A 26,503-nucleotide genomic window follows, 5' to 3' on the forward strand; every position below is an offset into this window, starting at 1 on the left:
TACTGTATTTTATCCCGCTCTATATCACAACCCCAAAGGGCCAGCACTGAGAAGGTCCTGTCCCTTGGAATTGTGGGAGTTGCAGTTCAAAACACCTGGAGGGATGGGCCCAAGTTTTCCTAGGCCTGCTTTAGATATTTATTTACCTATTTACTATATTGATGCCGCCCTTCTCACCCCGAAGGGGGCTCAGAGCAGCTTACAAGATATATATAAAAAGGTATAGGTAGTCCCCTGACATTAAGTCCAGTGATGTCTGACTCTGGGGTGGGCTGCTCATCTCCATTTCTAAGCCGAAATGGAGATGAGCACCACATTTTTATTAGTATTTGTATCTTGCTTTGTATTGTGGATGCTATTGCTTGTATTGATGCATTGTGGGCTCGGCCTCATGTAAGCCGCACCGAGTCCCTTGGGAGATGATAGCAGGGTATAAAGTTTTATTATTATTATTTATAAGCCGAAGAGCCGGAGTTGTCTGTAGAAACCTCCAAGACAAGATGTGGACGGCATGACTGCATGGAGCGCCGTTATACATACATACACATACATACAATATATTATATTATTAGCATAGTACAATATCAGTATTAAATATTACTATATTGTACTATACCATTATATTGTAATATTATTAATAATATTACATGGTTCTGACCTGACCTATCTGTCCGAACACATCTCCTCCTATGAACCAGTTAGGACGTTAAGATCATCTGGGGAGGCCCTGCTCTCGGTCCTGCCGGCTTAACAAGCACGCCTGGTGGGGACGAGAGACAGGGCCTTCTCAGTAGTGGCCCCTCGGCTGTGGAACGCCCTTCCTACAGACATTAGATCGGCCCCCTCCTTACTGGCATTCCGTAAGAATGTGAAGACCTGGCTTTTCGAACAGGCTTTCAACTAAGCAGTACAATTGAGTGATTATTGGAATGGAATAATGGACAACGAGATCGGGTGCTGATTCTATTGATGAGACGTGATGGATTGTTATATTGCTGTACTGTTGTATTGACACTGGTGTTAATTAATTGATATTACTGTTTTAATTGATTACTGATTTTGTATTGTCTTGTTGAAACTGGTTGTTAACCGCTCTGAGTCGCCTGAGGGCTGAGAAGAGCGGTATATAAATGAAGCAAATAATAATAATAATAATGTAATAAATATATAATTATAATTTCATATTACTTATTATATTGTATTGTATTTCATTTTTATTTTATAAATATTGTATGTATATACAACGTATTATATTACAATATATTATAGACATAATACAGGAAACAAGATAGGACTCCTCCACATCATGAATCCAATGGTCCCAGTCTTACTTGAAGTTGGTGAAAGATTGTCCTTGACTGGCCCAATCTAACTCCAATGAAGTAAACCAAATTCATGTAAATGTAAGGCAAAAACAAGTAGAGAGATGGCCAGGCCGAGCAACAAACAAACAAGCCAACAAATGGGCAAGTTAAAAGAGGGGAGGGCATTGAAAGCAACCACAAAGAGGCGAATGGAGGGTGCGCGCGGCCTAGCTCACCTGCCTTGCGTGCCCAGTGCCCGCTTGGTTCCTCAGCGCCGCGGCCTAGTCCGCCTGAGGGGCGCGAGGCCTACTCCGCCTGCCCGCCCGCCGGGTTCTGGTGGCGGGGGCGGGCGGGCGGGTCGGCGAGGCAAGCGCGGGGCCTCCCCCTCTCCGCCGCCCGCCTCAGCAGTACCAGCGTCGCCTCCTCCGGCCCGCCCGCTCCATGGCGTCGCCTTCCCCACGGCCTCCCTCGGCTCCGGCTTGTCTTCTCACTTTCCTCCTCCTCCTCCTCCTTCTCCGCCTCAGCTGCTGTTTCCTCCCTCCGTCTTCGTCGCCGTCTTCTTCCGTCTGCTTCCCTCACACGCACAACGCCTCCAACAGCCCGGCTTCCCCATTGGTCCGATGAGACGCCGCGCCTGATTGGCCGCCAAGATCACTCGCCGCCACTAATTGGTCCGCCGCGCTGCTTCTCCTCCCTGCCGCAATCACACAACACCGCCAATGCCGAACACCCATTGGTCCGATGAGACGCCGCTCTTCATGGCCTAGCTATGGAAAGCACTACATCATTGGCTAATACGGCGCCGCCATGACAGTGACGCAGCTGCGCATGACGTGGACCATAACAACAACAGTAAAGGGGGAAAAAGAAGGAGGGGCCTAGGAGAAAGGCAGGTGGGAGGAGAGAGAAGGCGCTGATTGGACAACACGCGCGTGATCACGGTCACGTGATAGCAGCGCCTTAGCCCCTTCCTCAGCCTCTCCTCCCTTACTCCTCTGTTGCTATGGTAACGAATCCAAGGCCTACTCTCCACAAATTTTGTTTGTTTCTAGATTTATTTCACACACACACACACACACATATATATGTTGTTGTTCATTCGTTCAGTCGTCTCCGACTCTTCGTGACCTCGTGGACCAGCCCACGCCAGAGCTCCCTGTCGGCCGTCACCACCCCCAGCTCCTTCAAGGTCAGTCCAGTCACTTCAAGGATGCCATCCATCCATCTTGCCCTAGGTCGGCCCCTCTTCCTTTTGCCTTCCACTTTCCCCAGCATAATTGTCTTCTCTAGGCTTTGCTGTCTCCTCATGATGTGGCCAAAGTACTTCAACTTTGTCTCTAGTATCCTTCCTTCCAGTGAGCAGCCGGGCTTTATTTCCTGGAGGATGGACTGGTTGGATCTTCTCGCAGTCCAAGGCACTCTCAGCACTTTCCTCCAGCACCACAGCTCAAAAGCATCGATCTTCCTTCGCTCAGCCTTCCCTATGGTCCAGCTCTCACATCCGTAGGTTACTACAGGGAATACCATGGCTTTGACTAGGCGGATCTTTGTTGCCAGTCTGATGTCTCTACTCTTTACTATTTTATCGAGACTGGACATTGCTCTCCTCCCAAGAAGTAAGCGTCTTCTGATTTCCTGGCCACAGTCTGCATCTGCAGTAATCTTTGCGCCTAGAAATACAAAGTCTGTCACGGCCTCCACATTTTCTCCCTCTATTTTCCAGTTGTCAATCATTCTTGTTGCCATAATCTTGGTTTTTTTGACGTTCAGCTGCAACCCGGCTTTTGCACTTTCTTCTTTCACCTTGATTAGAAGGCTCCTCAGCTCCTCCTCGCTTTCGGCCATCAGAGTGGTGTCATCTGCATATCTGAGGTTGTTAATGTTTCTTCCAGCAATTTTCACCCCAGCTTTGCATTCATCCAGCCCCGCACATCGCATGATGTGTTCTGCATACAAGTTAAAAAGGTTGGGTGAGAGTATGCAGCCTTGCCGTACGCCTTTCCCAATCTTGAACCAGTCTGTTGTTCCGTGGTCAGTCCTTACTGTTGCGACTTGGTCCTTGTACAGATTCCTCAGGAGAGAGACAAGGTGGCTTGGGATGCCCATCCCACCAAGAACTTGCCACAATTTATTATGATCCACACAGTCAAAGGCTTTAGAATAGTCAATGAAGCAGAAGTAGATGTTTTTCTGAAACTCCCTGCCTTTCTCCATTATCCAGCGGATATTGGCAATCTGGTCTCTCGTTCCTCTGCCTTTTCTAAACCCAGCTTGAACATCTGGCAACTCTCGCTCCATGTATTGCTGGAGTCTTCCTTGCAGGATCTTGAGCATTACCTTACTGGCATGAGAAATAAGGGCCACTGTACGGAAGTTGGAGCAGTCTTTCGCATTTCCCTTTTTTGGTATGGGGATGTAAGTTGATTTTTTCCAGTCTGATGGCCATTCTTGTGTTTTCCATATTTGCTGGCATATGGCATGCATCACCTTGACAGCATCATCTTTTAAGATTTTAAACAGTTCAGCTGGGATCCCGTCGTCTCCTGCTGCCTTGTTGTTAGCAATGCTTCTTAAGGCCCATTCAATATATACTCATTATACACAGAGCATTTATAAGATATATATTATATTATATATTATAATATATATTATATATTATATATTATATATATATGTTATATATTATAAGTTATATAATATATATTATATATATTTATAAGTTATATATTATATATATATAAATGCTCTGTGCATAATGAGTTCCTTAAAAACAAAAGAACCAATGAACGAAATCACACCAAATTTGGCAACAAAATGTCTCACAACACAAGGAGTGACCATCACTCAAACAATTATGATTTTGTCATTTAGGAGAACACCTCAGCAAGCGAGAGTCCAAAAGTGGCAGGCCCAAACCCAGAACCTCAACCAATGGCTAATACCCAATGAGAGACTCCCCCCTGGGCACACAGAGGACTGGGCGACCTGGAAGGCATTGAACAGACTGCGCTCTGGCACCACGAGATGCAGAGCCAACCTTCAGAAATGGGGCCACAAAGTGGAATCCTCGACATGCGAGTGTGGAGAGGAGCAAACCACTGACCACCTGCTGCAATGCAACCTGAGCCCTGCCACATGCACAAGGGAGGACCTTCTTGCAGCAACACCAGAGGCACTCCAAGTGGCCAGATACTGGTCAAAGGACATTTAATCAACTCTCATACTCACAAATTCTGTAATCTGCTTGTTTGCTTTGTTTCTGTTAGAAATGTAATATAATTTGACTGGTTGTTCTGACACGACAAAAAAAAAAATTAGGAGTTGTAGTTGCTGGGATTTTTTGTTCACCTACAATCAAAGAGCATTCTGAACTCCATCAATGATGGAATTGAACCAAACTTGGCACACAAAACTCCCATGACCAACAGAAAATACTGGAAGTGTTTGGTGGGCATTGACCTTGAATTTGGGAGTTGTAGTTCCCCTACATCCAGAGAGCACTGTGGACTCAAACAATGATGGATCTGGACCAAACTTGGCACGAATACTCAACACGCCCAAATATGAACACAGATGGAGTTTGGGGAAAATAGACCTTGACATTTAGGAGTTGTAGTCACTGGGATTCACAGTTCACCTACAATCGAAGAGCATTCTGAACCCCACCAATGACAGTACTGGGGCAAACTTCCCACACAAAACCCCCATGACCAGCAGAAAATACTTAAGGCCATTCAATCTAACTCCCTTCACCAGGGCAAAAAAACGTAATCAAAGCCCTCCTGACAAAGAGCCATCCAGATAGATAGATAGATAGATAGATAGATAGATATGATTCACACACAGAGAGATATAGTATCATAGATGTGAAAGGGACCCCTAAAGAAGGACAATTATATGTTGCATGTTTCAGAGTAAGCAAACCAGACAATGTCCACATCAACACTGGCAAAGAAACAGCAAGAAATACTGTTTACCCACAAGCATAAAGACATTATATATATTAGAAACCAACACTTTCTCATTACTTTATTTTCCAGATCAACAGACTGGGCCACAGCAACGCATGGCAGGGGACAGCTAGTATGTTTTTATTTCTATTGAATTGTTTATTTAATTGTATTCTATTAAATACATTACAACTTGAAATATAGATATACAATAATAAAACAGTATATCATTATATATTATTATATATTATCACTTGTACTATACTGGTCGCTTCTGTGGCGAGAGAATCAGCCATCTATGAAGACGTTGCCCAGGGGACGCCTGGATGTCTTGCAATCCTGCAAGGAGGCTTCTCTCATGTCCCCCAAAGCAGAGACATCCCCAGCTCATCTCCTGTTTGGGTATCAGCCAGCACGTCAATGACTTGAATCTAGACATAGTTTTCTAAGATCTACAGAGACACTCGCTGGAACACCTCAGCAAGCGAGAGTCCAAAAGTGGCAGGCTCAAACCCAGAACCTCAACCAATGGCTAATACCAAATTAGAGGTTCCCCCCTGGGCACACAGAGGACTGGGTGACTTGGAAGGCGCTGAACAGACTGCGCTCTGGCACCACAAGATGCAGAGCCAACCTTCAGAAATGGGGCTACAAAGTGGAATCCTCGACATGCGAGTGTGGAGAGGAGCAAACCACTGACCACCTGCTGCAATGCACCCTGAGCCCTGCCACATGCACAATGGAGGACCTTCTTGCAGCAACACCAGAAGCACTCCAAGTGGCCAGATACTGGTCAAAGGACATTTAATCAACTACCAAACTCACAAATTTTATATTTTGTCTGTTCGTTTGCTTTGTTCTGTTAGAAATGTAATATAATCGACTGGTTGCCCTGACACGACAAATAAATACTTGTACTATAGCTGAAGCCCTTCTTCTATCTATATAAATAAAAATGTAATGTTCATTTGTGGGATTAACAGAACTCAAAAACCAATGGACGAATTGCCACCTAATTTGGATACAATACATCTAACAACCCAATGTTTGTCCTTCACTCAAAAATATTGATTTTGTAATTTGGGAGTTGTAGTTGCTGGGATTTATAGTTCACCTACAATCACAGAGCATTCTGAATCCCACCGATAGAATTGGGCCAAACCTCCCACACAGAACCCCCACGTGGGCCACAGCATGCCAGGAGACGGCTAGTATGAAATAACAAATATAAATCAACAATATAAAACAGCATAATAAAATTGGTCATCAGCTCTGCTGGACCGGCCACGCTGTTGCTCTACTCCGAACTCAAGAACGGAAAACGGAATGTTGTTGGGCAGGAAAAGAGATTTAAAGATGGGCTCAAAGCTAACCTTAAAAACTCTGGCATAGACACTGAGAACTGGGAAGTCCTGGCACTTGAGCGCTCCAGGTGGAGGTCAGCTGTGACCAGCAGTACTGCGGAATTTGAAGAGGCACTAATGGAGGGCGAAAGAGAGAAATGTGCCAAGAGGAAGGCGCGTCAAGCCAACCCGGACCGGGACCGCCTTCCAACTGGAAAACAATGCCCTCACTATGGGAGAAGATGCAGATAAGAATTGGGCTCCACAGTCTCCTACGGACCCACCGACAGAACACCAATCTTGGAGGACCATCATCCTCGGACTATGAGGGATTGCCTAAGTAAGTAAGTAAGTTCTGTGCGCCAAGCTTGGTTCAATTCCATCGTTGGTGAAGTTCGGAATGTTCTCTGATTGTAGGTCAACTATAAATTCCAGCAACTACAACTCCCAAATGATAAAATCAACCCCCCCCCCCCCCCCAACCCCATAAAATTTAGGCGTATTGGGTATTTGTGTCAAATTCGGTCAAGTGAATGAAAATACTGCATATCAGATATTTACATTACGATTCATAACAGTAGCAAAATTACAGTTATGAAGTAGCAATAAAAATAATTTTATGGTTGGGGGTCACCACAACATGAGGAACTGTATTAAGGGGTCACGGCATTAGGAAGGTTGAACACCACTGTTCCAAAGGGACTCTAGTGACCTTCTAGCCATAACCTTGTTGACAAGGCTTTATTCTTCCCTTTTAACTCAATGCCTAGAAGTATTTTCCTGATTATCCGGCCTGAGTCTGTTTTTCTCCAACTCGGCTCCCATGTGATTCCTTCTATTTGGAGGTAAAAAAATAGGTAGGCGGAGGGAAAGGCTCCAAAAAGAACCTCTGAATGGAGCTCACACCCTTTTTAATGAGGCTGGAAAGTCCCACATGCAAATGTGCAAAACATACTACACCCAGGCTAAAATATAGGTCACTTGCAAGGGACTCAGAGCGGCTTATAATTAATATGTAAATACAATATATTATAATATTACCATAGCACAATATTGCTATTATATATTATTATATTGTACTATACCACTATACTGTAATATTAGCAATATTACATGTAATATAAAATATATAATTATAATATCAAATTATTATTATGATACTGGATTACATTATTTATTTATTTATTTATTTATTTATTTATTTATTTGCTGCATTTGTTGACCGCCGTTCTCAGCCCTAGGGCGACTCACGGCAGTGTACAACATATAAAAACACATTTACAATAAACAATAATCCACTAATACACAATAATAAATTAAACTAAATAATCCGCTCCGACTTATCACAGAATCATAACCAAGCTCGTAAACCATATTCCGTTCCAGTTGTCATTACCAGTAGATGTAGCAGTTAAATGCCTTCTCAAATAGCCACGTCTTTAGGCCCTTACGGAAAGACGTAAGGGAGGGCGCCTGTCTGATGTCAACAGGGAGGGTGTTCCACAGCCGGGGGGCCACCACCGAGAAGGCCCTCTCTCTCGTCCCCGCCAGACGTGCCTGTGAAGCAGGCGGGATCGAGAGAAGGGCCTCCCCGGACGATCTCAAGGCCCTCGTGGGCTCATAGGCCGAGATGCGGTCCGCAAGGTATTTTGGGCCGGAACCGTTTAGGGCTTTGTAGGATAACACCAGCACCTTAAATTGGGCCCTTACATTACAGTATTATCAATATTATATGTATATCTACCTGTCCGAATGCATCTCCCCCAATGAACCATCACGGAGATTAAGATCCTCTGGGGAGGCCCTGCTTTCCGTCCTGCCATTGTCACAGGCACGATTCATGGGGACAAGAGACAGGGCCTTCTCGGTGATTGCTCCCCAGCTATGGAACTCCCTTCCTGGTGAAATCAGGTCGGCCCACTCTCTCCTGTCCTTTAGAAGGATGGTAAAAACTTGGCTGTGGGACCAAGCTTTCGGGACAGGGCAATAAAGCGGCAATAGGAAAAATGACCAGGCCAATTAGATTTGACACGGATGTCTAGGACGGTTTTAAATGGTGTATTTTAATATTTTGATAAATGTTTTTTTAATGTTTTTGTATTGTATATGAATTTGTGTCCCGACATTGAATGTTTGCCTTATATATGCTGTGCTCTGCCCTGAGTCCCCTTCGGGGTGAGAAAGGCAGAATATAAATGCTTAAAATAAATAAATAAATCTATATAAATAAAATGTAATGTTCGTTTGTGGGATTAACAGAACTCAAAAACCACTGGACGAATTGACACCAAATTTGGACACAAGACACCTATCAGGCCAATGTAGGGCCTTCACTAAAAAAAAATTGATTTTGTCATTTGGGAGCTGTAGTTGCTGGGATTTATAGTTCACCTACAATCAAAGAACATCGTGAACCACACCAACCATGGAATTGAACCAAACTTGGCACACAGTTCTCCCACGACCAACAGAAAATACTGAAAGGATTTGGTGGGAAGTGTCCTTTGGTTTTGGAATTATAGTTCACCTACATCCCAAGATCACTGTGGACTCAAACAATGATGGATCTGGACCAAACTCTACAAGAATATTCAATATGCCCAAATGTGAACACTGGTGGAATTTGGGGAAAATAGAATCTTGACAATTGGGAATTGTAGTTGCTGGGATTTATAGTTCACTTTCAATCACAGAGCATTCTGAACCCCATCAATGATAGAATTGGGCCAAACTTCCCACAGCAACGCGTGGCAGGGGATGGCTAGTAAATAAATAAAAATTTAATATTCGTTTGTGGGATGAACATAACTCAAAAACCACGGGACGAATTGACACCAAATTTGGACACAAAACAGATAGCAAGCCAAAGAGTGACCATCCCTCATAAAAACACTGAAAAACACATAAGAGACTTAAAAAGCCATTAAAAATTACAACACATGTGCAAAACCACATATATACCATATATACACATATCCACAAATATACACACACAAAACACATATACACAGACCAGGTCACAGCAACACATGGCAGGGGACGAATAATAATAATAATAATAATAATAATAATTTTTTAAAAAACTTTATTTATACCCCGCCACCATCTCCCCAAGGGACTCAGTGCAGCTTACATGAGGCCGAGCCCACAATACAACAATACAAGCAATAACAATACAAAGCACTTCAAATAAATCTCATACACAGAATAACACAAACATTAACAATAGCACAATACACATTTAAAATAATAATATATTATATTATTGATAATATTGTTATATCTATCTATTTAGCCATATATCTATCCCCTCTCTCTTCATCCATGTAGAAAGTCAACATGGCATAATGGGCCAACTTCGGCCCTTCAGGTGTTTTGGACTTCAACTCCCACAACTCCACAAAAAAGGAATTGTGAGAGTTGAAGTCCAAAACACCTTGAGGGCAAAGTTGGCCTATGCCTGGTGTAGTTGCATCTCATGTGTTGCCTTGATTTCTATAAGCCTCAAGCAAGCTAAGGGTATGTTATGTAATCAACTCCAGGCTGATGAAACACCATAGTTACAAGACCATATAGCTATCTTGTTATATCTTGCATACCTTTGCATTTCTGGAGACCTACGGTAAAAGCACAAGGGTGACTTGCACTAACTCTGTTTAAAGTCCACAACAGTACACCTTGAACCGGTTTCTGTGCCTTTCGTCAGCCGCCGTGTCAGGTTCTTCAAGTCACTGGGGGAAAGGCCGTTCTCCTTCTTCCGCATCTGAACTGTTTTGCAAATGGAATTGGAATAATTCTTCACCTTCCTCTCGGAACTGGGCATTTATTAATCAAGATTCAATAGCAGAACTTGGAAAGTTGCAATGTATCGAGAAAACTCCCAGAACCATCCCAAAGAGCCATGCTTTTTATAACACCATCCTGGAAAGTTTATTATAACGAGCTTTGGTTGTCATAAAAAAGGTATGACATTCAGTCCAGTCGTGCCCGACCCTGGGGGTTGGTGCGCATCTCCATTTCTAAGCCAAAGAGCGGGCGTTGTCCTTAGACACCTCCAAAGTCATGTGGCCAGCATGACTGTGTGGAGCGCCGTTACCGTCCCATCGAAGCGGTACCTATTGATCTACTCACATTTCCATGTTGTCGAACTGCTAGGTTGGCAGAAGTTGGGGCTGACAGTGGGAGCTCACCCGGCTCCCCAGATTCAAACTGCCAACTTTCAGTCAGCAAGTTCAACAGCTCAGCGGTTTAACCGGCTGCACCACAGAGGGCTTCTTGGTTGTCATAGCTCAAAGGTTTTTCAAGTAGGAAAACTCCCAACAGGAATTAGTTTGATAGTGCAAATGGGTATATTAAATTTTAACATTTCCCTATTGTGTGTTTTAATTGTCTTGTTATTTTAAGTTATGAGCTAGTTTTGAGTCTGTTTCAGGTTTTAAAAAATCAGGATATTATTATAATCCTTATTTATAATATTTATTTATACCCCACTTTATCTCCCTCGGTGGCGCAGTGGGTTAAACCACTGAGCTGCTGAACTTGCTGACCAAAAGGTCGCTGGTTCAAATCCGGGGATCAGGTGAGCTCCCGCTGCTAGCCTCAGCTTCTGCCAACCTAGCAGTTAAAAAACATGCAAATGTGAATAGATCAATAGATACAGCTCCGGCTGGAAGGTAACTGCACTCCATGCACTCATGTTGGCCACATGACCTTGGAGGTGTCTACAGACAACGCTGGCTCTTCGGCTTAGAAATGGAGACGAGCACCAACCCTCAGAGTCGAACACGACTGGACTTAATGTCAGGGGACAACCTTTACCTACCTAATACATTAAATATAATTACTACTGATAATATCATGTTTTATTACGGTATATTTGTATTTTTTTGAAATGATTTTATTGAAGATTAGTATATATTTACATACATGGAAAGTGGGGGAACATTTAAAAGATAGGAAAATGGGAAATAAAGAGAAGAGAGAAAAAAAGAAAAAAAGGGGGGGTTTGATTTCCATTCCATCTTCATGGTTTCTTCTCACTTTACTTTTTATAGTTGTTACATAATTTTCCGTTCAAATTATTATGGTATATTTGTATTTTTTAAGTCGTATTTTTTATTGTGAGTCGCTTTGGAAAGACATAAAAAATAAACAAATAAAAAAATAAAAAATAATATTAATAATATACAAACATTAAAACAGTATTAAATAGGATCAATATCAAAAACAATTCAGTTTAGATCCATAAAAATATTACGAGAATAATAATGATGATGATGATAATGATAATAAATTACTACTGGCTGCATACTACAGAGCTTGTAATGAGAATAAACAAATAAAAATAAAATAATAATATTAATAATAATATACAAACATTAAAACAGTATAAAACAGGATAAATATTAAAAACAATTCAGTTTAGATCCATAAAAATATTACGAGAATAATAATGATATATTTTTTTTGTCCTGTCATGAGTTGCTCCTGTTGTGAGAGAATTGGCCATCTGCAAGGACGTTGCCCAGGGGATGCCCGGATGATTTGATGTTTTATCAACCTTGTGGGAGGCTTCTCTCATGTCCTGGCATGAGGAGCTGGAGCTGATAGAGGGAGCTCATCCGCCTCTCCCCGGATTCGAACCTGCGACCTGTCGATCTTCAATCCTGCCGGCACAGGGCTTTAACCCACTGCGCCACCGGGAACTGCAATAATGATAATAATAATAATAATAATAATAATAAGTATGCAGCCAGTTGTAATTAATAATTATAATAATTATAATTATAATTATGATAATAATTATAATAATAATTACAACTGGCTGCATACTACAGAGCTTGTAATAAGAATAAACAAATTAAAATAATAATAATAATGATAATAATATACAAACATTAAAACAGTATTTAATAGGATCAATATTAAAAACAATTCAGTTTAGATCCATAAAAATATTACGAGAATAATAATGATATATTTTTTTGTCGTGTCAGGAGTTGCTCCTGTTGTGAGAGAATTGGCCATCTGCAAGGACGTTGCCCAGGGGACGCCCGGATGATTTGATGTTTTATCATCCTTGTGGGAGGCTTCTCTCATGTCCTCGCATGAGGAGCTGGAGCTGATAGAGGGAGCTCATCAGCCTCTCCCCAGATTCGAACCTGCGACCTGTCGATCTTCAATCCTGCCGGCACAGGGGTTTAACCCACTGCGTCACCGGGGGCTGCAATAATGATAATAATAATCATAATAAGTATGCAGCCAGTTGTAATTAATAATTATAATAATTATAATAATAATTACAACTGGCTGCATACTACAGAGCTTGTAATAAGAATAAACAAATTATAATAATAATAATAATGATAATAATATACAAACATTAAAACAGTATTTAATAGGATCAATATTAAAAACAATTCAGTTTAGAACCATAAAAATATAATAATAATGATGATGATGATGAATTACAACTGGCTGCATACTACAGAGCTTGCAATGAGAATAAACAAATAAAAATAAAATAATAATAATATACAAACATTAAAACAGTATTTAATAGGATCAATATTAAAAAACAATTCAGTTTAGATCCATAACAATATTACAATAATAATAATAATAATAATAATGAATTCCTCCTGGCTGCATACTACAGAGCTTGTAATGAGAAACCCATGTGGCAGGGCGGCCATCTTGGGAGTGGGCTGCAAGGGGCGGGGCCAAGAGGTGACCTCTGTAATGCGAGGCCGAGGGGCGGCTCTCTTGAGAGCGGGAGGAGGGGGCGGGGCCAAGAAGCAGCGTCGTGCGTGCCTCAAAGTGGCGGCCATTTTGAGAGCGGGCTGCGAGACGGGAGGGAATAGGAGGGCGGCCATCTTGAGAGCGGGCCGAGGAGAGGAAAAGAGGAGCGCAGCGTGCGAGGCGGAAAAGCGGCCATCTTGGGAGTGGGCTGCGAGGGAAGCGAGCCGCCAGCTTTTAAGATGGCGGCGCCGGCTCCTTTTCCTAGTCTCCCTTCTGTTTTCTCCTGAGGTGAAATCCTCATTTTTTCCCTCATCGAAAGGACTCATCCGAGGATGGCTTCTTTGCTGCGGCTTCTCCTCCGGGGAAGCTTCCGAAGGTTGGGACCGAGGGCTTTTCTGGTGAACGGGGTTTTTCGTGGCGTCTGCTCCGGTCCGCCTCTCAGGAAAGGCCCAGGCTGCGGCCTTCAGGTAAAGGAGGGGGGAATCCACACTTGGGCCCTTGGCTTCCTCAGGATCGAATTAATGTTGTCTCTATGATGGGGAAGTTCCTTGTAGAACTACAAGTCCTTCAGGCATTTCCAAATAGGAAATCTGTAATAATTTTAGTATGAATAGTAATGATGTATCGTCAAAGGCTTTCATGGCCGGAGTCACTGGGTTGTTGTAGGTTTTTCCGGGCTATATGGCCATGTTCTGGAGGCAGTTTTTCTCCTGACGTTTCGCCTGCATCTATGGCAAGCATCCTCAGAGGTAGTGAGGTCTGCTGGAAGTAGGAAAAATGGGTTTATATATCTGTGGAATGACCAGGGTGGAACAAAGGACTTTTGTTTGCTGGGGCTAGCTGTGGATGTTTCAGCTGATCACCTTGATTAGCATTCAATGGCTTGGAAGTGCCCGGGGGGAATCCCTTGTTGAGAGTGATTTTATGTGCCTGTTTGTTTCCCCTCTGTTGTTTTGCTGTTGTGATTTTTGAGTCCTTTCATACTAGTAGCCAGATTTTGTTCATTTTCATGGTTTCTTCCTTTCTTCCTTCCTTTCTGATGAACCAACCTGGACACAGCATATTATTTGAGAACACAGAAGTGCTGGACCACTCTCACAACCACCATGTCAGACTACACAGAGAAGCCATTGAAATCCACAAGCATGTGGACAATTTCAACATATGTCATCTCATATGTTCAAAATATAGCTGCTTCGATGTGTTGTCAAAGGCTTTCATAGCCGGAATCACTGGGTTGCTGTGAGTTTTCCCGGCTGTCTGGCCATGTTCGAGAAGCATTCTCTCCTGATGTTTCGCCTGCATCTATGGCAGGCATCCTCAGAGTTTGTGAGGTCTGTTGGAAACTAGGAACATGTGGTTTATATATCTGTGGAATGACGTCCAGGGTGGGAGAAAGAACTTGTCTGTTTGAGATAGGTGTGAATGTTGCAATTGGCCACCTTGTTTAGCAGTTAATGGCCTTGAAGCTTCAAAGTCTGGCCACTTACTGTGTGGGGGAATCTTTTGTTGGGAGGCGATTAGCTGGCTCTGATTGTTTCTTGTCTGGAATTCCTGTTGTCTGGAATTCCCCCGTTTTCTGATTGTTGTTCTTTATTCACTAGTAGCCAGATTTTGTTCATTTTCATACTTTTATCCTTCCTGTTGAAATTGTTCACATGCTTCTTGTGGATTTCAGTGGCTTCTCTGTGTAGCCTGACATGGTGGTTGTCAGAGTGGTCCAGCCTTTCTGTGTTCTCAAATAATGTTCTGTGTCCAGGTTGGATCATCAAGTGCTCTGCTGAGGCTGACTTCTCTGGTTGTATAATAATAACAGTGATAATGAGAGTAATAATAATAATAGTAATAATAGCAGTAGTGATAATAGTAGTAATAGTTATAATATTAGTAATGATGATAATGAGAATAGTGCCAATAATGATAATAGTAATAATGATAATAATAGTAATAAAAGTAATAGTGATAATAGTATTGATAGTAATAATGATAATAGTAATTATTCTAATCGTAATAATAATAGTCTCCAAGCTTGGATTCTGTAATAATAGAATAATTAATAATCTATCTATCTTCTGTACATCTTCTATCTATCTATCCACATAATAGAAGTGAAAATGTGTATGTGGCAGAGGTGTCCACTTACACACAGATTCCCATTTCTCAGAAAGAGCTAGGTTGGGGAGGGAATGACACACCCACGTGGGAGTTGTAGTTCGCCCTTCATTCAGAGCACTCTGAACCCCCTCAATTATGGATTTGGACCAAACTTGTTACAAAGACCCAACATGCCCAACCACGAATACAGGCAGAGTCTGGGGGTGATTGCTCTGGGAGCTGTAGTTCACCTGCATCCAGAGAAACGGTGGCCCTCACCGACAATGGACTGGGACCACACTTGTCACAGAAAAGCCCCAAGACCAACTCAACATACCATGCTGTTGGGGTTGGTGGGAATTGACCTTGATTTTGGGAGTTGTAGTTCACCTGCATTCAGAGAGCACTGAACCCAGCCAACTTTGGATCTGGACCAATCTTGGCACACAGATGCAATATCGCCAACTGTACATACAGACCTGGTTTGGGGAGGATTGACCCACGATTCTGGGAATTGTAGTTCACCCACATCTTTATACATTTTCCAAGAGGAGCATTCATAAACAATGAAATTGAAGACTGGCTTTTTTCTAATCAATAGTGTTACTAGTTAACTAAATGATTTTACCTAACCCCCCAAAACAAACAATGCCTTTTTTCAAATAATCGGGGCATTGCCAGGTACCCTGGCTAGTAATAGTAGCAATAATGATAATGATAATAATAATAATAATAGTAATGATAATAATAATAATAATAAGTAGTTAATGTTTTACCTACTTGTTTTTCAATAGAGCCTGGATTCTATCACAATAGAATAATTAATAACATAATAAGATACCTTGTAAATCATTAATAATAATGATAACAATAGTAGTAATGATAATAGTAGTAATATTAGTAATAATAATAGTCTGTAAGTAGTTAATGTTTTACCTACTTGTTTTTAAGTAGAGCCTGGAGTCTATAATAATAGAATAATTAATAATAATGTAATAAAATATCTTGGAAATCATTAATAATAATGATAGTAATAGTAGTCATGATAATAGTAGTAATAACAGTAATAGTAATACTCTGCAAGTTAATGTTGTATTTGCTTGTTTTTAAATAGAGCCCGGATTCTATAATAATAGAATAATAATAGTAATAATGATAATAGTAAAAATAATAGTTTCCAAGTAGTTAATGTTTTACATCCTTGTTTTTAAATAGTGCCTGATTTGTATTCTATTTTAGCGACTCTAGTCTTTAGGTTTTATATTGTAGTTTTGTTAGTCCTGTTTGTGTCCCCTTTGAGAGAGAAAAAAGTGGCTTATAAGTAAATATAATAATAATACTGTTTATATCCTTCTTTCCTCTTTAAACGAGACTCAAAGTGGCCATGTCTAGACATTAAATAGGCACATTATTCCACCAAAAGGTCATTTAGTAAAATGTTTTAAATCAGTTTTGGACATGAAGCCAAGTCACGATGACCTGAAGGCACACAAAAATGGCATATGTGTGTATGGTGAGCTAGGCCTCCTCTCCTTTTACGATGTGTACATCCCATTGAACGCAGTGCCCTCCTTTGCAAGTGCCTCTCTCTTGACTAAAAGGCCTCCCTTGTCTCTCCTCAGGGCCTTCTCTCGCAGCTGCTTTCCCCCAAATCTGGAGAACTCACCCAGTCTGTGCTGAAAAGGCAAACTACTCCCTTCTTCCTCTGGAAACTTCTCAGTGAGTAAGAAAAATCTTTTTTCTCTCCCTTGATGACAACAATGGGGTCTTTCCCCGCAGCTTCTTCTTGCCGCTCCAGAGATCAAAGTGTTGGCCATCATTCCCTTCCTTCTGCGCTTCGGTTTCCTCTCTTACTGTGGTTCCTGCACACAGATCACAGCACAAGCTCCTTCAAGGATGATTCTTAACTCAGAGGGCAATGGGCAGCTAAATCGCTTTCCCCCAAAACATGAGGACTTTTCATACTGAAACCACATTCAAGGTGCATCTGCACTGTAGACGTAATGTAGTTTGACAGTGGTTTAACTGCCATGGCTCACTGCTATGGAATCACAAGAAATGCTAAAGGGTACTAGTGCCACACTACACTCCAAATCCCAGAGTTCCATAGCCTTGAGCCATAGCAGTTAAAGTGGTGTCAAACTGCGTTCATTCTACAGTGTAGATCAGGCATGGGAAAACTTGGGCCCTCCAGGTGTTTTGGACTTCAACTTCTACAATTCCAAACAGCCTACCAGCTGGAAGGCCCGAATTTGGCCATGCCTGGTGTTGATTCACCCTCAGTGGTTAGAGATAGCTTTCTCAGGTCCTACCCTGTCCCAACACACAGAGGGATTCGGCCCTTTCTTTCCCCAGATCTTTCTTTACACATTCTCAGTTGGAGTTTTGAAAGCAACACTGCAAGACATAAATATGGTTGTAGCAAAGCATACACAAGAGATCCAGAACATTGTCTTATGGGGTTCGGCAGGGGTCAGTACTGTCTTCCATGCTATTTAACACCTACATGAAGCTGCTGAGAGAGAGAATCCGTAGTTTTGGAGTTCGATGCCACCTGTACGCAGATGCGTTCAACTCTATCACTACTTTCCACTGTAGACGTACTACTAAGGAGGCTGTTCAGGTCCTGAACTGGTGCTTGGCAGCTGTGACGGACTGGATGAGGGTGAACAGATTGAAATTGAATCCAGACAAGACAGAGTTCATAAGTCCAAACAGGGCATAGGGTTACAGCCTGTGTTGGATGGGGTTACACACCCCCTGAAGACACAGGTTCACAGCTTGAGAGTTCTCCTGGACTCATCACTGAGCCTGGACCCCCAGGTCTCAGCTGTGGCCAGGGGAGCATTTGCACAATTAAAACTAAAGTGCCAGTTGCGCCTGTACCTTGGGAAGTTTGACTTGGCCATGGTAGTCCACACTCTGGTTACATCCTGTATAGACTACTGCAATGTGCTCTACGTGGGGTTGCCTTTGAAGGCTGTTCAGAAGCTTCAAGTGGTCCAACGAGTGGCAGCCAGATTTCTCACTGTAGTGGCATTCAGGGAGCATACAACTCCTCTGTTATACCAATGCCACTGGTTGCCAGTTTGCTACCAGTTCAAAGTGCTGGCTGTAGCCTATAAAGCTCTGAACAATTCTGACCCAGCTTATCTGTCTGAATGTATCTCTCCCTATGAACCATGTAAAAGTTTAAGATTGTCTAGGGAGGCCCTGCTCCAAGTCCCACCTTCTTTGAAGGCGCAACTGGCGGGGAAGAGAGACAGGGCCTTCTCAATGGTGGCCCCTTAGTTGTGGAATGCCCTCCCCAGGGATATTAGATCATCCTCTCCCTTTTGACCTTCCTTAAGAAAGTGAAAATGTGGAAACCCTTTGGAATCTAGTAGAACAGTCAAACACAGAATTAGATGAAAGTAAACATTAGAACGGTTCAAACAACGATTTTTGGACAATGAGACCAAAATGAAGGCATTGGTTTTATATGTTTTTAAAGGTTTTATTGACTGTACTTTAAATTCTGTTAATTGTATATTGTTAGGCATTTATTTATTTATTTACTTCACTTATATACCGCTTTTCTCAGCCCTCAAGTGACTCAAAGCGGTTAACAACAGCAAAATTCTATGCAAAAACATCACAAAATAAATATGGGACAGTTACAAACAGTAGCATCATCAACTATCAACAAATTGCTGCCTGGTTGTAAGCTGCCTTGAGTCACCTTTGAGTTTGAGAAAAGTGTGCTAGAAATATCGTAAATAAATAAACTCTGACTGTATGTATGTTTGTTTGGTTTTTTTTTAATAGATGGCACTTGCTATTTTTCTACATCCGGCTCTCATCGCAATGGCGGCAGTGGCAGTGGAGGGTCCAAAGGGAAATCCCCAGAGGAAGATGAGGGTAAGTACAAGTTCAGTTTCTGCCATTACCTGCCCTGCCAGGAATGAGACTGTGAACCAAAAGAAAAAAGAAAACCAAATCCATTTTATATGCATGCAGTCCCCAAATTACAGGGTTACATACGACTCATAGTTACAAAGTGGGGACAGGCAACAGCAAGTGAGAAGGGAAGGGAAATTCACTGAAAGATGTCTCCACTGAAGGTTTCTCAGTAATCCTTGTTTCCATAAAAAGCATTTTTTTTCAAAATCCATTTGTTACAGGGACAGAAAGTGAGGTGAAATCCTGGAAACCGCTCAACACCCCATAAGTGAAATCTTCTTAACAGGGCCACAGACAGCAAAACAAACCCAGAGGTGTTAACTTTTGCTGTCCAAAACATACATGCATACACATGTGTGTGTGTGTGCATGCATCAGCTGGAGTACCTGTTCTGACTAACATACAAATTTAACTTAAAAACAAACCTACGGAACCTCTTGTCTATAATGTGGGGACTGCCTATATTCTTATTGTCCTCACTGATAACAAAGTGCTAACTAGGTATGCAGTAAGGTATGCAGTAACTTGCAAACTTCAAGGGCAAGCTGAAATATTTTGTCGGGGAAGGGGTAATAACAACATGTTTTATTTTATTTATTTTTAATTTGTATTTAATTTGGTTTTATTTTACTTCTCTATGTTTCTGACCTGGAGTGTTCAGATTGTGTCTATTGCATTTTAATCTTTATTCTGTGCATATTAATATGTGTATTTTGGAGAAATACATTTGAATATATGTATTTACTTAATATTTTATGATGATGATGTGTTTTTAACTATGTTATGCCTTGCCTCAAGCTGTGTGGAGGGTTGGGTGAGAAATAAAAAAGTGTTATTATTGTTATTAGTTTATTAATATTTCCTGATTACACATGCATTCCATTGGATATGGGGTCTGTCTCATTGGAATTCTCATTGGGATCAGAAGTTACTACCACAAAGCAGGGGTGTTCCATTTTGATCCTGATACATGGGGGATTGCTGCAAAACTGAACGAATGGAGAAGATTGTGGTGTTGGGCCTGATCTCCATAAGCAGAATAGTGAGGCAATATAACAGTCTGTTTAACAGTTCTCTGCAGATATTAACCAGGCAGTGGGCTAGCCCAGGCATGAGCAAACGTTGGGCCTCCAGGTGTTTTGGACTGCAACTCCAAAACACCAAAACCAAGTTGTAGCCCAAAACACCTTGCGGCCCAAAGTTTGCCCATGCATAGGCTAGACTAAAACCTTGTTCCTAGGACCTTCCGTTTGCAGTGAGTATTCAGACGCCATTCCTCCAATCCATGGGATACAGTGCTGTATCTTGTTCTTCCATTTCCCTATCCTGTACCTGTAGAGTGCCATCAAATGATACGAGAGGTGTTTATTAAAGATTTCCCTTGAGCCACTTCCTGTGGACTGAGAGCAATAAAACTTGGCCCAGTTCTGAGTCCTTTTCTCCATCGGTGCCACCTCGGGACACACACTTCTCCCATCTTTTGAAGCAATTGTAAACACCTCGCTTGTAGAAGTCAACAGGTTGCTCCAAAAGCCATGTTATGACTTTGGAAATCAGTATCCTCATCTGAAAAATGCTGTCCGTTCAAGAATAACTTCTTTGTTGGAAAGAGGTGAAAGTACAGTGGTGCAAGGTCGGCTGAATATTTGAAAATTCAAATTTCAAAGTCACAGGAACATGGTTCCATTTGGGCAACATGTGAGTTGTGAACTGGTGCACCATCTTGCAGAAGTGAGCATGCCACGTCTCTTGGTTTTGATGGCCTCTCGCAATTTCTGCAGCAGTGAAACCTAGTCTGCCCCAGTGATTATGGTCCCCTTTGCTAGGAAATCCATCAACACTACTCCGTGCTGTTCCCAAAATACTGTGAGCATGACCTTGCCTGTGGAGAGTTGGTCACGGGCCTTCTTTGGAGGTGGTGAGTCAGAATGCTTCCATGGCATCGCCTGGACTTTAGTCTCAGGATCAGAGTGATGGACCCAGCTTTCCTCCTGTATGATCAGCAGTTGAAAAAGTCCTCCTGGTTTCCATGGCACATCATTGTCAAGAGAGCCTGAGAGCATTGGTCTCGTTTCTACTTCTAGAAAGGTATGAGCAGACGGGAGACCCAGTGAGCGGATACCTTATGCATATGAAGAGGGTCTTGGGTGAATTTTTCCATAAACCCCACACTGGTCTTGATATTTTGGGCTAGGTGGCAAATGGTTACGTGGCCATTTTCCAAAATGGCGACCTCCACTTGCTGGGTGGTGTGTTCATCAATAACAGACTGGGGTCGCCCTGGAATTGGCGATGTTTGGACCGAAGTCTGATCACATCAACACCTGTCACATCCAGACCGTTACCAGTTCTGAGCTGTAAATTGGCACATAACCTATAGAGACTTATATCATTACACATGCGGTTTCAGCGTCTTGTGATAAATAGGTCATGGGAAATCTTTAATGAACGCCCCTTCCAATTCCAGCCAGGAGCACTTGTACTGTATCTTCCACTGAGAATATTTGGTGCTTTGCAGGCAAGCAGAAAGCAGGCTTGAGCATCCCTATGCCTGTTTGGAATCTGTTGCAAAACTGGAAAGGAAAAAAACCGCTCTGTGTGCGTGCACAACTGCATTTCCCAGTGGGATGCGGCTCCTTTAAAATGAGCTTTGCCAAACTATAAAAAGCTCACAAAGGCCTCCTACACAGATGCTTGGTTTTGAAGCGGCTTGTTGTTGTTTTTCACGCAACCTGCCTTTTTCTGAGCCTGAGCTGACCTGACAGTGGCCCCTAGTTTCACATCCCTCCCTTGGAGCTTTCAGCAAGTTCTCATGGATGATGCTAAGCAGCCCCTGTGGCAGGCTTCCCCTTCCCCCAGTTTTTCCCTTCCACTTCCCTCACTGTAATTCGACCCTGGCTTTCAAAGGAGAAGTTTGCCCTTCGCAAAAGGCGCGTGTGCCTTTATCAGAGGAGGGTTTTGGCCCAGCCACTTTGACTCTTTTTTGTAGAGGGAGGAAGTGGGGTGTAAATAAAACAATATCCATCATAATAATACCCATATTTACCCAAATTTAATGCTTTTGGGGGGCTAAATTACCTTCCCAAAATTAGGATGTGTATTAGATTTGCATATTTATTTATCGTATCAGGAGCGAACCAAGAATACAGCTGTAAAGTATTTTTTTAAAAGCACAGAGTTTGCAAATTTGGCATTCTATTAAATGTTCTTTGACCACCAGCTAGCCACTTGGAGTGCCGGCTAAGCAGTGTAATTTCTCCAGTGGTGTGGGTCGCAGACACCCTGTGATAATGCGGCATGTCTCATTAAGAGCCACATCTACTGTTTTAGTGTGGTGAGATGTGTTCCACACTGGGCATGCATACTCAGCAGCAGAGTAGCATAGTGCAAGGGCAGATGTCTTCACTGTGTCTGGTTGGGATCCCCTGGTTGTGCCAGTCAGCTTTCGTATGATGTTGTTTCTAGCGCCCACTTTTTGTTTGATGTTCAGGCAGTGCTTCTTGTAGGTCAGAGCACGGTCCAAAGTGACTCCCAGGTATTTGGGTGCGCTGCAATGCTCCAGTGGGATTCCTTCCCAGGTAATTCTCAGAGCTCGGGATGCTTGTCTGTTCGGTATTGCACCACCTGACATCCACCGGGAAGTAGCAGCCAATAGTGAAAGGACCAAGGCAGAGACATCTCCAGCTCATCCCCTGTTTGGGTATCAGCCAGCACGTCAATTACTTAAATCAAGACATAGTTTTCTTAGATCTACAGAGACACTCGCTGGAACACCCCAGCAAGCGAGAGTCCAAAAGTGGCAGGCCCAAACCCAGCACCTCAATCCATGGGTGATGCCGGATGAGAGACTCCCCCCTGGGCACTCAGAAGACTGGGCGACTTGGAAGGCGCTGAACAGATTGCGCTCTGGCACCACGAGATGCAGAGCCAATCTTAAGAAATGGGGCTACAGGGTGGAATCCTCGGCATGCGAGTGCGGAGAAGAACGAACCACTGACCACCTGCTGCAATGCACCCTGAGCCCTGCCACATGCATGATGGAGGACCTTCTTGCGGCAACCCCAGAGGCACTGCAAGTGGCCAGATACTGGTCAAAGGACATTTAACCAAATACCAAATTTGCAAGATCTGTGTGGTTTTTTTTTCTTTCTCTTTCTTTTTTCTTTTTAATCTCTGTGTTTGTTTTGCTTTGTTAGAATTGTAATACAGTGGTTGCTGATGACACGATAAATAAATACTTGGAGTGCCTCCGGTGTTGTGGTAAGAAGGTCCTCCGTTGTGCATGTGGCAGGGTTCAGACTACATTGTAATAGGTTGCCTGTGGTTTGCTCTTCTCCACACTCGCATATTGTGGACTCTACTTTGTAGCGCCATTTCTCAAGGTTGGCTCTGCATCTTGTGGTGCCAGAGCGCAGCCTATTCAATGCCTTCCAAGTCACCCAGTTTTCTGTGTGCCTAGGGGTGAGTCTCTCGTTTGGTATTATTTATTTATCTATTTACATTTATATTCCGTCCTTCTCACCCCAAAGGGGACTCAGAGCGGCTTACAAGGTATATACATACACTACACTATACTATTAGCATAGTACAATATCAGCATTAAACACTGCTATATTGTACTATATCAATTATATTGTAATATTATTAGTAATTGTAATATTATTAGTAATATTACATGTAATGATAGATATATAATTACAATATCAAATTATTATTATTAGTATTAGTATTATATTGCATTACATTATAATATCATAAATATTATATAAATAAATATCAGCCATGGATTGAGATTCCAGGTTTTAGCCTGCCTCTTTTGGACTCTTGCTTGCTGAGGTGTTTATGCAAGTATTTCTGTAAATTTTAGAAAACTATTTCTTGATTTAAGGCATTGGCGTGCTGGCTGATATCCGAACAGAGGATGGGCTGGATATGTCACTGCCTTGGTCCTTTCACTGTTGGCTGCTCCTTCCATGCGGATGTCAGATGGTGTGATACTGGCTAAACAGTGTAATTTCTCCAGTGGTCTTGGATGTAGACATCCTATGATAATGCAACATTTCTTATTAAGAGCCACATCTACTGTTTTAGCGTGGTGAGATGTGTTCCACACTGGGCATGCGTACTCAGCAGCAGAGTAGCAAAGCGCAAGGGCAGATGTCTTCACTGTGTCTGATTGTGATCCCCAAGTTGTGCTAGTCAGTTTTCATATGATATTGTTTCTAGTGCCCTCTTTTTGCTTGATATTTAAGCATAATATGGTAGTCTTAGTGCTGAGCCAAAGCAACAGCGTAAACTACTTCAGGAGCTTTTTGAGTGATGTCATCTGTAATTTAATTGCCATGGCTCAATGCTACACAGTGCTGAGATTTGTAGCTTGTTTGGGCATCAGCATTCTTTAGCGGGCCCTATGACCCCAAACGACAGCCCCCAGGACTCCATAGCTTTGAACCAAGGCAGTTAAAATGGATTCATTCTATAGTAAAGATGTACCCCAAGGTGTTTCAATCCTGAAAGCTTTGGTGTTCCCTCACTTTTGTTTTTAAAGAAGGAATTGTAAGCATGCAGCCACTGTAATGTGCACCTTTTTTGACCAAATTACATTTGGCAGCCATTTTTTTGTGGTTTCAGGGTTTTGGAAATTGTGCGTGTTAGATTTGATGGCGCATTAGACTTTAGTAACCATGGGTAATAATAATAATAATAATAATAATAATAATAATAATAATAATCTGCAAACACTTCCTGCTGCTCCTGTGACCTACTCCCCATGTGTGAGGCTTCCTGTTCCTACATGCAAAAAGGAGTTTGGGACTATTGTTGAACATGATTTCAACAATTCCTGCTTCTTGGCAGGGGGTTGGACTGGAAGGCCCATGAGGTCTCTTCCTATGATTCTATGATCTAACAGTGTGATGCTGCAGCAAGGCTATTTTGGCTCACATTCATTTAATTTCCAAGTTGAGCTGGATAATAGTCCCATTGCATTCCCTGTGGGTCAGGCCCTGTGGGTCTGGGACATTTTGTTTAGATAGAATATAGACCCGTTAGTGCAGGTTCCCAGAAGGGCAACTCGATGATGAGCTGTTTGGAGAACAAAACCTGTGAGGAAGGGTCAGAGGAACCGGGTATGTTCAGCTGGGTGAAGAGAAGACTGAGAAAAGTGAAGGACTGTAAACACCTCAAGCCCTGCCCAAAGAGCAGGAGGCAGGTGTGGTGTGTCTGCTGCCTTAGGGGGATGCGACCAGGATTTGAATTTACAGGAGGATGAGATTCGACTGAACTGTAGAAGGAGCCTCTTGACAGTAAGAGCAATTCCTCCATGGAAGCAATTGTCTAGAGAAGTGGAGCAGTGTTTTTCTCAGGGAGTCTTGTAAAAAAGGCTGGAGAGCTCCCTGCTGAGAGGGATGCTTTAGCTCAGCATTTCTCAACCTGTGGGTTGCAAGGGGGTTTCAGAGGGGTTGGCAAAGACCATCAGAAAACAGATATTTCTGATGGTCTTAGGAACCCCTTTGGCAGACAAGGCTGAAGATCTCTCCAACTGTCCTTCTCTTCCTTTTTGGAAACAGATGACAAATCCTCCCACCAAAAGCCCTCCTTTGCTGTGATTGGCCGGTCTCAGCCATGGGGAGGGCTCCAAATAGGGGAAGGGAGAGCAAGCATGCTCAGCGCATGGCAGCGTGGTACGCATGTGCAGGTTACGAAGAGCATGTGAGGCTGGAGAGAGGCTTGTGCTAGCAAATCCCTTTAAGGCATGGGGCTTTAGTTTGGAAAGTTTGACCCAATTCTATCATTGGTGGGGTTCAGAATGCTCTTTGATTATAGGCAAACTATAAATCCCAGCAACTACAACTCCCAAATGTCAAGGTCTATTTCTCCCAAACTCTACCAGTGTTCACATTTGGGAATACTGAGTATTTGTGCCAAGTTTGGTCCAGATCCATCATTGTTTGAGTCCACAGTGATCTCTAGATGTAGGTGAACTACAACTCCAAAACTCAAAGTTAATGCCCACCAATCCCTTCCAGTCTTTTCTGTTGATCATGGGAGTTCTGTGTGCCAAGTTCGGTTCAGTTCCATTGTTCGTGGAGCTTGGAATGCTCTTTGATTGTAGGTGAACTATATATCC

General features: G+C 42.6%; 2 protein-coding genes across 5 annotated transcripts in view; one reads left to right on the forward strand and one right to left on the reverse strand.

Moving 5' to 3' along the window:
* ANKRD11 (ankyrin repeat domain containing 11) overlaps positions 1 to 1,900 on the reverse strand; it is a 167,185-nt gene extending 165,285 nt beyond the window's left edge. For 2 of the 3 annotated variants that reach the window (XM_060788252.2, XM_060788250.2), the window contains exon 1: positions 1,541 to 1,899. The gene's annotated coding sequence lies outside the window, so the exon portion shown is untranslated. Of the gene's footprint in view, positions 1 to 1,540 lie in introns of all 3 variants that reach the window. The other variant, XM_067471067.1, reaches the window with a different exon arrangement.
* Positions 1,901 to 13,456: 11,556 nt separating this feature from the next.
* The window catches only part of SPG7 (SPG7 matrix AAA peptidase subunit, paraplegin), a 45,242-nt gene continuing 32,195 nt past the window's right edge, over positions 13,457 to 26,503 (forward strand). The window contains exons 1-3 of one of the 2 annotated variants that reach the window (XM_060787905.2): positions 13,457 to 13,805; positions 17,055 to 17,151; positions 19,240 to 19,332. In XM_060787905.2, coding sequence (XP_060643888.2) covers positions 13,671 to 13,805; positions 17,055 to 17,151; positions 19,240 to 19,332 — 325 coding nt within the window. In that variant the 5' untranslated portion in view covers positions 13,457 to 13,670. Of the gene's footprint in view, positions 13,806 to 17,054; positions 17,156 to 19,239; positions 19,333 to 26,503 lie in introns of those variants that run through there. The other variant, XM_060787906.2, reaches the window with a different exon arrangement.

The sequence above is a fragment of the Anolis sagrei genome, chromosome 8 (assembly GCF_037176765.1).
Source record: "Anolis sagrei isolate rAnoSag1 chromosome 8, rAnoSag1.mat, whole genome shotgun sequence".
NCBI lineage: Eukaryota > Metazoa > Chordata > Lepidosauria > Squamata > Dactyloidae > Anolis > Anolis sagrei.